The 14053-nt window shown below is 37.5% G+C and overlaps 1 protein-coding gene across 2 annotated transcripts in view; it reads left to right on the top strand.

Moving 5' to 3' along the window:
- Positions 1-14053, top strand: part of LOC150078833 (uncharacterized) — a 198783-nt gene that overhangs the window by 137975 nt on the left and 46755 nt on the right. For both annotated transcript variants that reach the window (XM_090384142.1, XM_090384141.1), the window contains one exon: positions 6946-7062. In XM_090384142.1, the coding sequence (XP_090240268.1) occupies positions 6946-7062 (117 nt within the window). The remainder of the gene's footprint in view (positions 1-6945; positions 7063-14053) is intronic.

The raw sequence follows: 14053 nt of genomic DNA, 5'->3' as shown, positions 1-14053 counted from the left end.
TTCTTAAAATGAAAGCAGAATGTAATGTGCTATCATCGGCAAAATTATGGATAGGATTTCCAGTCAACGGAAAAAGGTCAGTAATATACAAGAGGAATAGAATGGGGGAAAGAACTGAACCTTGGGGGACACCAGCATTAGTGGAGAAGTTAGAAGACAGAGAGCAAGAGGAAGAGAATCTACTATCACCCTCAGTGAGCGATCAGAGAGAGAGAGAGAAAACTGGATAACCAATTACAAAAAACATTTGGCAAGCCACAAAGTTGAAGCTTGTTTAGAAGACCTTTATGCTGAACACGATCAAAAGCCTTTGAGATGTCAAGAGCAACTGCTTGTGTTTCACCGAACTTTCCCTTCGAATTAGTCCATAAATGGTTAACATAAGCCAGAATATCGCCAGTGGATCGACACTGATGGAATCCATTCTGGCAATCGTTAATCAGACAGAAGGTTTCTAGATAGTTTAAGACTTGGCGATTAATTAATTTCTTAATTACTTTAGAAAGAGTAGAAGTAATTGCAATGAGATGATAATTGGATGGGAGGGATTTGTCACCCTTTATAGGAACTGGCTGGATATGAGCAAATTTCCAAGCAGAAGGAAAAACACCTTTGGAATAAGAAAGTGAAAAAAAGGCGGCAAAGAACAGGAGTAAGTTCAGGAGCGCAGGTTTTGAGAACAAATAGAGAAATACCATCAAGACCTGGAGCTTTCTTAGCATCAAAATTCGTCAAAATCCTTCTGACATCCTTTTGACAAAAGACCACAGGAGACATTGAATGGAGTGTGTTGGGAATGGTGGGAGGTGTTTTACCAAGATCATTAATACATGAGTTGGAAGAAAAATGGCTGCCATTAGGGCAAGAAGCAAGTTTTCTATTCTTAGTCTGTTCAATATCTAGTTTAGACTGATTAATAACTGCTTTACAATTGTTGCGAGCTTTGGTGTAGGCAGAAAATGAAACCGAAGAATTAGAAACAAGCCAATTACGATATGCAATGTTCTTCTCTTGAATAGCCTTAGTGCATTTATTGGAAAACCAAGGTTTAGATAAAGGGCAAGATTTTAAAGTGTAGTATAGGATAAAGGATTCCATTCCTGCAAGAATAATTTCACTGACACAATCTGAGCAAATGTTGACATCAGAAGTTTTGAAACAGTAATCCGACCAAGGAAAAGAAGAAAAGAAATCTCGCAGGTCATCCCATTTTGCATTCTTGTAATGCCGAACAATACGAGGTTGGGAATAGCCATGAAATAAAGGCTCCATTGGAGAAGAGACAATCACCAAGTTGTGATCTGAGATGCCTAAAGGACCTCTCACTTCAACCGTGTACTTAGAAGGGTTGTTTGTGAGAAAAACATCAAGCATTTGGCTGTATGGTTAGGGTTGTCTGGTATTCTTGTAGGCAAATGAACAATCTGTGCAAGGTCATTAGTAATTGAAAAAGCCTCAACATCTCGACCAGCTGGGTCGGTGTGACTAGAAAACAGAAGCCAGCTGGAGTTGTAAACATTAAAATCACCAAAGAAAATTACCTCACTGTTAGGAAAGTTGGACTGAAGTAAGTCTAGTTGCAAAGAGAGGAAGTCAAAGAGCTCCAAGTGATTAATAGAGTTGGGAAAATGGTAGAGAGAACAGATGAATTTGACATAATGAGGTAGAGAGATTTTGAGCCAGAGAAGATTGAAAAGAGGAGATTCCAAATTAACTACAGTTGACACTTCTCAGCCCATTTTTCCAACTTATCTAGATCCAGTTGGAGTAGCATACTCTTTTTACTGTTGTTAACAACTCTGCCAACCTTTGTATCATCTGAAAACTTGAACATTAAACCTAATATACCTTCATCAATATCATTGATAAATATACAAAACGACAATGTGCACAACACCGAACCCTGGGGAACTCCACTAATGACATTCCTCCACGAAGAGCAGTGTCCATTGATTATCACTCTCTGTCGTCTCTGACTCAACCATCCCTTTATCTGTTGTAGCAACTTGCCCTTAATGCCATACCTCTCCAATTTGTACAGCAATCTTCCCTGTGCAACAGTATCAAAAGCTTTCCTAAAATCCAAGTATATGATATCAAAATTATTTTTGGCATTCAGTTGCTTTGTGACCACGTCATAGTATCCAATCAAATTGGTCAGACAAAAACTCCCTTTAACAAACCCATGCTGTGTCTTAACTATTACTGCAGTCTTGTCTAGATGATCCTGCAATGCTTTTTTAACCATTGATTCCATTATTTTCCCCAGAACACAAGTTAAACTAACAGGTCTGTAGTTACTTGTGTCACCTTTTGAACCCTCTTTGTGAATTGGTGATACATTTGCACACCTCCAGTCCATGGGGACTTCCAATGAGTCCAAGGATGCGCCGACCGGGCTAGCCAGGTGGGTAAGGTGCCTGCCTGGCAACCAAAGGTCGTGGGTTCGAATCCCACCTTGGGCTTGGATCAAAGTACTGCAAAAATCTTGGGAGGTGCACTATGGCCACAGAAGCCGATGCGCCAACAACTACAAAAAAAAAAAAAAAAAAAATCCAAGGATGCTCTCATAATTATAGCTAAGGGTTTGCTTACTTCCTGGCGCCTCCGTAGCCAGGTGGGAAGGAGCGGCAGTGCGTAGAACACGCTTCTTGATTAGACCGGGGTTCGAGCCCGTCACCACCAAATACGGAGGATGCGGAAAGGTCAGGGAATGACCACCGCATATCCCGGAGCAATATGGCCTTAGTTGCTAATGCTCCTAAAAACCAAATAACAAACAAACAAACAGCTTACTTCCTTTGCTGCCTCCTTTAATATAACTGGATACATCCCATCCAATCCAGGTGCCTTCCTTATGTTTAAATTCAACAATTTCTCCTCCGCTTTTCTCTCAGTTATTACAAAATCATTTAGCTCCTTGTTAGCGTTTGATAAACTTCTGGCATTTTCCTCATTGATTAATTCCTCATGTGTGAATGTAGATACAGAATACTCATTCAGTTTATCAGCTACCTGAGCATAATCATCAATAGTTAAGCCATCTATGTTAAGTGGTCCAGTCTGATTCATCCCTTTCCTTCTAGAGTTTACATAAGTTAAGAATTCTTTGCTGTTTTTCATTGCATCCTTTGCCAAAGATTTCTCGTAATGTGCCTTCGCCTGCCTAACCTCGTTTGTGACTTGATTACACACTAGTTTATACCTGCCATAGGCTTCTGTGTCACCTGATACTTTATATGCATCCCATACAGTCTTCTTCTCTGCCACGGGCCTCATTAATTCATCTGACATCCATTTAGGCCTAAACCTTGAACAGTATTTCTTGGAATGAAAAGCCCAGTAGCCTTCAAAATTAAGTCCCTGAAGGCATCCCATTTAGAATTCAACATTGATAATATCATCAGTTGATCTCACTATACAGAATTTAAAAACTGTCTGAGAGCTCTGTAATCACCTTTACGAAAGCAAAAGCCCTTCCCTTTAGCCTTGATGGTAGTTACATCTTTAAGTAATTCCCACATCAGTATGTTGTGATCACTGTCACCCAGTGGTTCCTTTATCTGCAATTCTTAATGCATGAATAATCACTGCTGATAATCAGATCAAAAGTATTACTCCCTCTAGTTGCCTCTCGAACATGTTTCTGTAGAAAACAGTCATGCCGACCGGGCTAGCCGAGCGGGTAAAAGTACCTGCCCGACAACCCAAAGGTCGCAGGTTCGATTCCCGCCTCGGGCTTGGATCAAAGTACTGCAAAAACCTTGGGAGGTGCAATATGGCCACAGAAGCCGATGCGCCAACAACTACCAAATCAAAAAAAAAAAAAAAAAAAAAAAAGTCATCCAGTAAATCCACAAAAGTTTTGCTAGTGTGCAAGTGACCAACTCACAAGTTCTAGTCAATATCTGGAAAGTTAAAATCCCCCATTATAAGACATTCTTATTTACTGGCCCACTCTATTTCTATGCACAATTGCTCATTATATTCATCAGATTCATTAGGCCTATAACACGAACCTGCTCTCATTTTTCCTTTCCCGGTGTTTATTTCACACCAAACAGACTCAACACTTCATTGACCACCAACTTCAATTGGATGCACTTCCTTAGATTTTGTGTTTCTTAACTAACAGCATAACTCCTCCTCCCATCCTGTCCTGTCTATCCTTTCTGTACACATTGTACTCCCCAAATTCCAATTCCGCACTGCTTATATCTGTGCGGCACCACGTCTCTGAAATCCCAACATTATCTGCCTTTGATGTCTTGACTAGCACTTTAAGCTCATCAAATTTATTATAGTCAGATCAAATTTATTATTTATTATTAACTATACTCTTAGCATTGCTGTATATGCAAGAATAAATCCACCTGTTTCTACTCTTAGTTACCCTAACACAGGCTGTGTATTTATTTGTTCCAGTATGACTCCCAGCAGTCCTGGAAATCTCCATTGCCTTGCTTTCCAGGCTGCTGCTCATTCTAATAGAAGCAGTGCAAGAATCACATTTGCCTAGGACCACTGTTAACCTTTTAGTCTGTGTATCCCCCAAGAAATATAATGTATCCCCCCTTATGTAATGAGAAGCGGTTTTTAAATCTCCCAAAACTAATACAGGGTGGCCACATTTTGAAAATTGGTAAGCGGACAACTTGAAACAAAATGTGTGTAGTATAGAATTTTTTCCTTCAAAAAGTAAAAGAAATACATAAAATTACAATTAAAATACATTTTTTTATCAATCAGTCAACCATAGTATTTATTTGTTATATGATTGTTGTTAATATGTATTTGTCCTATATAAACTATAATTTTATTTATAAGGTATTTTACAAATAGTGAGGAAGACTATTTTTACTTTATATATTTTCCTTTAGATTTTGCTAGTTTTAAAATTTCTTCTCCTTCTGAAGATTTTAAAGAGTTTTTAAATTCTGAACAGACATGTTATAGTTTTCTTTCTTCATTAGTTTGGCTTCTAAATTTTCTAATAAAAGACAGTTTCTCTCTTTCCGCCAAGCTGACAGAAAGAGCTGGAAACTCTTTCTGATGAAGCATCTGAATGTGGAATGCTTAATATGGAGCTTATAATTTGAGACAAATTATTTGCCTCTTGAAATTTTTAAACCATTTCATCATTTGTCCTGATTGAGGGAAAAAAAAACTGTTAATTTATTGATTTTACTCTGACAAACAAAATGCTTTAGACTTTCTCATTTTTCTCTTGTTATTAGAATTAATTTTTAACATCTGTTAGATTCCAATAAGAATTAATTAAAAATACGTAAAATCAATAAATTAACAGTTTTTTCCTCTCAATCAGGACAAATGATGGTATTATCGGGAAGCGGGACTTGGAGTTCTAAATCAGGACAATCCCGGCCATATTGGGAAGGTTGGCCCACTGGTCTAATGGGATCTGTTTCTTACTACTATCGTCAATCCAAATACTGAGTGCTTTTTGAGGTGTATAAAGCCTTGAATGGTTTGAGCATGCTCAATGCTGATGGGATTCTTCCTCTTGCTCAGAATAATTACCTGAGGGGCATAAATTCAAATTGAGGAAAGACAAATGTAGGATAGATGTGCAGAAGTTTGCCTTTAGCCAGCGGGTGGTTGGTTGGTTGGTGGAACAGACTTCCATCCCTTGTCGTGGAGGTTGATAGCCTAAATAGGTTTAAGGCTCAGCTGGACAGGTATTTTGAACGAATAGAGGGGTGAAGTGGAAGTGGGTTTTTTTTTTTTTTTTTTTTTGGCTGATGCTGCATAAGCTTGCTTTCTTGCATCATATGCCTCTACTAATGCTAATGAGCTGTCATATTTGCGGAAATGAAAGCTCCTGCAGCAACAGCAGTTCTAATTATTTGTTCATTTTTCTTTATGGTATGGATTGTTGCTTTCTTTAAATTTAAACTTTTTTGCAACATATGATACCTTTTCCCTTTTTTTAAGATGATCCAAAGTTTGTATCTTTGATTGTAGGGAAATAAAGTTTCTTAGGCATAATTTAGGGCTAGAATTTAATTCACAACAAAGAAATTATTTCAATACGGTTCTTAAGAACAAAGTTTAGTAATACATACCTGGAAAAATTTATAAACAATCAAATAAAAACCAAAATAACCTTACAAAATCTTAAAAGTCACGAACTGCATGCTTCAAAGTCACAGTTTTTTTTGGTCTCAAATAAGGACAAGTTTAATAGCACAGAACCTAACATGGGGATTTCCCAACAAAATAAAATATAGGGATTTCCCAATAATTTTTGCATAACGACTAGCGAGTCAACATTGGGGATTCACAAAAAAGAATGGAAATATTGAAAAATTACACCCAACATAATAGGAGTTTACCCCACACAAAAGCTCAAAAATACCGTTATGCGAGGTTTGCCATAATTTATCAATCGTGTTAGAGTGAAACTGTGTTGTAGAAGTACTGTGTTATGGATTGCCTGTACTTCATCAATAAATAAAGAAATCAGTGAACAAATAAATAAAATATAAGAAAACTTCTCTATTTTAATATTGGATATTTCGGAATTTTGAATAATCTGAAGCTGTTAACATGCAACCCCCCCCCCCCCCCCGTCAACATAATAAAGCTTTGCTAGCATATTTATTTTGAAATAAAATTGTTCCATTCTTAAGGCTTTTAATGAGTTCTTTAAAAATAGAGCACTGAGTCAATCTGTGCTAAGCTAAGCCAAGTGAACAGACAAGCTTTTTCCTTAAGAAATAATGTAAATAACTATAACTGGTTTCCTTGACTTGTTCTTGTGACTAGCTTTAAGTACCACTTTCCTATACAACAAATTTAAATGTAACAGAAACATTTATCACATTGTGATTCTGATGAGAAATGTATTTTAAATTTTCTCTAATGAGTTTTGAAAATCAAATTGTATATTGATTATGTGTTTTAAAACTTTTTTCTCTTTAGGATAATTCCAGAAAACTCTGTGGCTTACCAATAATGAATGGTGACATTAAATTAAATGAGAATATAGAAGAAGTAATTAAGAATTTCAAAGAAAAAATGAGAAGAGCAGAAGATAAGGTAAATATTGAGGGTTCTGATTTATTTCTATTAACCTCGCAAAAAATTTAAGGAAAATAATAAGTTAATAATTTATAACTAAATAAGTTTCATGTAAATTTAAACATGCTACAAGAATGAAGCTATGCCCTACTTATGTAATCATGTTTTTTTAACTCTCATAGTATAAGGATTTTGATCTTATGCTGTGATAGTTAATAGCATAAGTTATCATGCATCTCATGTATTGCGGATATATCTTGTTACTTTGTTGGTCAGTTTTTCACAGTGCCTACTTACCCACCAGCAAGACTCTAAGCAGAGCAAACATTGCATTCTGGGTAGTGGCATATATTTTAAATAAATAGCAATATATTTCTCCATTTGAGCAGGGCTTTTTATGTAGATTACTACAATACCAAGGCAAAAAAGTACATCTATAATATGAGATCAATGCGCTAAATAGCAAACCTAGCTTGCTTATTGCTACATGCAGAATGAGGCTGTGCCATAGTTGTGCAATAAATAAATTTCTAAATAATTTATAAATAATAAATAAATAACAATAAAGTAATTAATAAATACATGATAAATATTTCAAAAATTTATAACCTTCGTTATCCCACTTTATATAATAAAGAAAACTGTTATAAAATAAACACTGCATATGTTTCTCTCTTTCACTCAATACACTTGAGTGAAAGTGTGTTGCACCTGCATCACTCTGAACATGTGCATCTAGTCAGCATCAATTCATGGTTCAGCTGCAAACTTGCAGAACTAAAATTTTTTTTTTTCATTTATGACTTATGTTCTTTGGTTTCTTAGGTTTGTTGTGGATATTCTTCCAGTGTTGTTAGCTAAGGTTGTGAGTTGGAAGTCTAACAAGCATGTAATTAATATTTTCCAGACTTGTGGGTCAAGGCTGGTAAATTTCAGCAAACTCCAACCATTCTGTGACAGCCAGACCCTGTGCTTGCACCTTTGATGCGTAAGGCACTGTTACTTAACTACACTAATCCTTTATATGCATGGTTAAAAAAATATTTTTAATACCTAGTATAATGGAAGTGATTATCCAGGTGTGAACCAGAGCCATACCACTACTTTACTTTAACAAAATTTGAAGAGGCTAAATTTTCCTCCCTCTTGCCTTCTGTGGCTGGAGGCAGTCTGAGTATTATATGTGGGCAACACGGTCAAGGAAATTCTATGCTAAGAGGTAAAGTATACCTTGCTGTGTGTATCCCATATCTTAAAACTTCATCACTTCATACATTTTTCCCCAGCGGCTCGCATCTGATGAGTATGGGCTTGGCACACCCAGGGTCCTGAGCTGGATATCATCATTCTCCTTTCTCTTGGTGATTCCTCTCTCTCTCTCTCTTGAATTTTTTTTTTTTTTTTGGCTGGCACAGCATAAGCCTTGGGCTTCCTTGCACTATATGGCTAATAATAATAATACAATAGAGCATTGAAATGAATACGTACATCATGCGAGCATACTGTAAAATAACCAGGCTAGAGACCGATATGATAATGTACAGGTTGCGACTACATACCAAGTGGTTGGAGCGATTCCCGGATATTCGGATCACCGATTAGTGGACTAAAGAAGGACCATCATCACGAAGGACCTAATAGCTCCTGCCATCTTGGAAAAAATCAAGCAGGATGTGAGCGATCAACTACAAAAAACAAAGAATATGGTCAATATGGAACCAGAGAAGGAACAGCATACCATGAAACCAGAGGAGGAAGAGCAAGAAGAAATACAACCCAGAGTAGCTGAAGTGGAAAGATATGAAGTCATAATATCCAGAACAGAATTCGAAGGAATGGACACCACAAGAACCCAATACCCAAGCAGAGGCCAATTAAAATCCTGTGGAGAGTAACAGACCACCTCAATTGGCAAATAATGCCACATTACCTTGACAACAATGGTGCAGTGCTGGAGGCTATCCACACAGCCGTATACTCTGCTGCCATAGCAGCCACTAGGATTAATGGAAAAGAAACGAGAGACCAGCAGCAGTAGAACTGAAAACAGAAGGGACCACCAGCTTGGGAAAGAAGACTTCAGCAGAAGATAGAAGAATTAAGAGTCAAGATAGGTCAGTTGACCCAGTACCAACTGGGTAATAGAAGTAAGAAATTGATTGGAAAGGTGAAGAGCATCCTAAAGAGAGACAGCATCCACAGCAAATATGAGACCAGAAATCAGAAAATAGCAGAATACTTGGAAACACTGAAGCAGACCTCCTCGCACTCAGCAAGAGACTACGCCAATACAAAGAGAGCTCCCAGAGGAAAATTAACAACCGAATCTTCAATGAGGACCAAAGAGCCTTCTACAGGAAACTAGAAGAAGATGAGAAAGCAGAAAATGGACCACCCGAGAAGAAGACGATCAAGGAGTTATGGGGAAATATCTGGAGCAGTGAAGTAAGACATAACAGCTGAGCCCCCTGGATAGAAGTAGAATGGAAGAAAACCAAGGACATACAAGAGATGAGAGATTCGAGAAGAAGAAGTAAAACAGTCGATCAGGAACATCCACAACTGGAGAACTCCAGGAATTGATAATGTCCACAACTACTGGTACAAGAAGCTCACCTGCACACACAAGCACCTAGCAGGGCAGTTCACCCGAATGATAAGGCACCCGGAGACAATCCCGAAGTTTCTCACTGAAGGAGTCACATATCTGAAGCCTAAAGATGGAGATACAAGATCCTGACCAGCTGCATAACCAAGATATCAGACTACTTAGAGAGTCAGAACATAATGGCTGAACAGCAGAAAGGATGCAAGGAGCAATTATTATTATTATTATTAGCCATGTGGTGCAAGGAAGCCTGAGGCTTATGCTACACCAGCCAAAAAAAAAATTTCTGAATTTCCCTGTGAGAGATAGAGAGAAGTAGAAGGGAATCACCAAGAAAGAGATTAACCATAGATGCTGACGTTATGGAGCAAGCCTACAAGAAGCACCACAATCTATACATGGCCTGCATCGATTACCGCAAGGCCTTCAACTCCATACCTTATAGCTGGCTAATAGAGACCCTGAAGATCTACAAGGTCAATCCGATAGTGACAAACTTCCTAGAAGCAACAATGATGAAATGGTGTACCACCATTAAGGTTGAGAACATCACAACCAGACCAATCCCCATCAGAAGAGGAATCTTTCAGGGAGATGATCTGAGCCCACTGTGGTTTTGTCTAGCACTCAACCCGCTATCCACCATGCTTAATGGCAGCAAGTATGGATATAACCTCAAAGAAGGAAGAAAGAACCTGTACACCCTCACCCACCTGATGTACATGGATGACATCAAGCTCTACGCGGCAACCAAGAAGCAACTTCAGCAACTACTCTGGATCACCAAAGAATTCAGCAAGGACATCAGGATGGAATTTGGTCTATATAAATGCAAGACCCACACACTGCACCAGGGAAAATTAGTCGGCTGAAACTACCAGCTGCTGACTGGTAAAGAGATTGAAGTTATAACAGAAGGAGAGACCTACAAATACCTAGGGATGATGCAGGCTCAGTTGTTAGAGCACAAGGAAACCAAGAAGTACCTGACCAAAAAATATCGTCAGAGACTCAGAAGCCTGCTGAAAGCAAAATTGAATGGAGGGAAAACAGTTAAAGCCATAAACACATGTGCAGCCCCAGTACTAACATACACATTCAGGGTCATAGATTATGACCCTGAACCGAGCTAGAGGATATCATGTAAAAGACAAGGACAATGATGACCAAGAACCGCCAACACCACCTGAAGTCAACAGTGGAGAGACTAACAATAGCTTGGAAAGAGGGAGGAAGGGGCCTGATAGACCTGATAGAGCAACAGAAAACAGTGATACTTAACCTGAAGGATTACTTCGAGAACAAAACAGCACCACTCCACCAGGCCATAAGGAAGATAGATAAGTGGTATACCCCCTCCAGCCCAGACGACACAAGAAATGAAGCTAGAAAGATGGGCACAGAGGATACTACAATGACCTCCATCAAGATCACATTGATAACATTGCTTCCAATGCATGGCTCACAAGCAGGACGCTCTTTCCCAAGACTGAAAGATTCATGCTGGCCATCCAAGACCAGGTAATCAACACCAGAAACTATAGAAAATACATCGCAAAGGAGCCTGGAATGTCATATGACACATGTCAACGATGCCACCTGGCCTCAGAAACAATCCAACACATCACCGCGGGGTGCAAGATGATCACCCAGACTGAGTACACTCATAGACATGACTAGGTAGCCAGGATAATACATCAGAAACTAGCGAGGAAGTACCAGTTGACCAAAGGAAGTGTACCATACTACAAGTAGTACTAGAGACCCCAACCCACAAGCTGTACTGGGACTGCGCCATAATAACTGATAAGGCCATCCCGCACAACAGACCGGACATAGCAGTGCCCAACACTAGCAATGTCCAGAAAACCCATGAGGAAAAAATTAGGAAATACACGAACCTGAGACATGAGGTCAAGGAGATGTGGCACATGTAAGAAGTAACTACCATCCCGATCATCGTGTCAACCACTGGTATGGTGCCAAAGACCCTACATAGCAGCCTAGCAGCAATAGGTCTCCCAGAGAACACCTGCAAGGAACTCCAGAAAGTCGCAATCCTGAACACTTGTAGGATAGTCAGAGATTTCCTCAAACAACAGTAACATCAGACATTCCAACCACCCTGAGTACTTGGTAGCAGTACCCATCACGGAGTGGAATCCTCCAATCAGGGAGAAATAATATAAAAGCAACAACAACAATAATATTCTCCTGTCAACTTTTTTGTCATCTACCTCAGTGCATCATGAATAGTTAATATAATGGAATAAATTTATCTCTCAGAAGAATTAAATTCCTTAAATTCATTACACAAATATACATGGCCTCAGCTCTGAGATCAATAATATCCATTTTTCAATATGAAAGAGCTAAAAGACTGTTAAAAATGCAGAAATGAACACACGACATTGAATGAATATAATAATTTAGGAAACTTGTACCTTTCTCACAAGTATTTACATAAATCTACATTTATCACATGTGGGCTTCCAGGAGTATGTACATGGATCTGTATTTTTTAAAGGTCATTTCAAATACATTTCCAGTAATATTTCCATTTCTGTATGAATTGTTTTGAAATTTGTGTAGTATATGCCTCCATCTCTTATATGTGTTTCCAACTAATAGTAGACATAGTTTTAATAGATGGCAGCATGAAAAGTTTTAAAAATTGGAAGAGGATATTGAACTTGTCAGCCATTATTAATATTAGTGATGGCAAAATGATGCAAGAAAGCAAACTTATACAGCATTGGCCAAAAAAAAAAAAACTGCGTGCATCATTTGCCCATGGAATTGCCTCTATATATATATACATGTAGGATGTTTCTTCACAAATTCTCTCCTTGAATATTAAAATAATGAAATGAATTCTACCTCAGAGACAAACCATTAGTGATCCAATGTACCTGGCATCCGTGGTCCGAGAGCTCTAAACCCATCACCAAAATACATCAGTACTCCAATGAATGACAATGAGTGGAAGAAGACATTGTGTCTATAAATGAAAAATTAATACAAATAACTTTCAAAAATCCTAAAAACTTATTTACTTTCCTTAAGTGGAAGGGACTTTTCGACCTTAGTCGTGATCACAGGAAAGTAAACTTAAAATGAATTGTTGAATTTATATACGAGAGATTATTTTCTGTCATGGAGCATGCATGTAAAAGATCAGGAATCAGAAATAGGGTAGGGGCATCATATGTTAATCAAATTACGAGTTAATTTAATTGCCAGCATTTCAGCTATTAATAATTTTGTATAGTTATGTTGGTCATTAATAATTTTAGCGTCATTAAATAAAAATGTTTAGTCTTCACTAATAACATGGAAAGCCAATTCTGAGGCCACGGAGTGTAACGCACATACTGAAGCTGTGTGTTGTTTTATTTTTGTATGCAGGATACAGCATGTAGATCCCTGATAGGATGAGTTTCAATCTTTACATGAAATGTGATAAACTAAATCATTTGTTTGAAACATGACAGAAGATCAAATAGAATGATTGTGTAGTATAGTCTATAATTTCCACATAGGTTTATAAATAATTTTAAATTCTGTGTCTTTAAAAAGTTGATTGAGCTGTTTATGCCATTTTTCAATGTAAGGTACAGAAATGAAATATTTTTTCTTATTACTGTTGTTATTCGGAGAAATTTGGTTCAACCTATTTTCCATTTGTTCTTTGATATGTCTAAATACAGACGGGGGTATCCACTTTTTCAAAATCTGCTTGTCAGTATTTCTATTTTGGTGTTTAATATTCTTTAGATGAAGAATATTTAAATGTGGTAAGGAATTTATTTAACACAATCGATCTTTTATATGTGAAGGGATGGTAGCTGTCATAGTGTAAAAACATGTCCATGTTTGTAGGTTTCCTATATATTTTGAACAGAATGTCAGCCCTATTATGGGTAAGGGTAAAATTTTAAAATTTAATGATCTATTGTTCGTGTTCGCAGTTTCTAAGGTAAACTGTAGTCTAGGGTGGATATTACTGAAAGTATGTAAGATTTTTTATATAGAAAATCTTGTATTTCTTGTGAAGTATGTAAGATAAGGATGCCGGGTACATTGGATCACTAATGGTTTGCCTCTGAGGATAGAATTCATTTCATTATTTTAATATTAATTTAAATTCAAGGAGAGAGTTAGTGAAGAAACATCCTCCATGCATATATTGAGGTAATTCCTCTCATTATTTTGAAAATTGTTTGTTAAATATTTTAAATTACTTACTTAATAATACCAAGAGGAAGGGAATAAATAAGTTTATAAACTACTCACTTCCATAAAATTGAAAATTTGTTCCAACAGTTACTCTCTGGTGGCTGAAAGAAAGTTTTCATTATCTGTCCTGCAACCATCCTTTACCAATTTAAATTTATATCT

Source organism: Mastigoproctus giganteus, chromosome 10, assembly GCF_048544385.1.
Source record: "Mastigoproctus giganteus isolate SK-2022 chromosome 10, ASM4854438v1, whole genome shotgun sequence".
Taxonomy (NCBI): domain Eukaryota; kingdom Metazoa; phylum Arthropoda; class Arachnida; order Uropygi; family Thelyphonidae; genus Mastigoproctus; species Mastigoproctus giganteus.
Note: the sequence above shows the minus strand (reverse complement) of the source record. Positions and strands in the feature narration are given on the sequence as shown.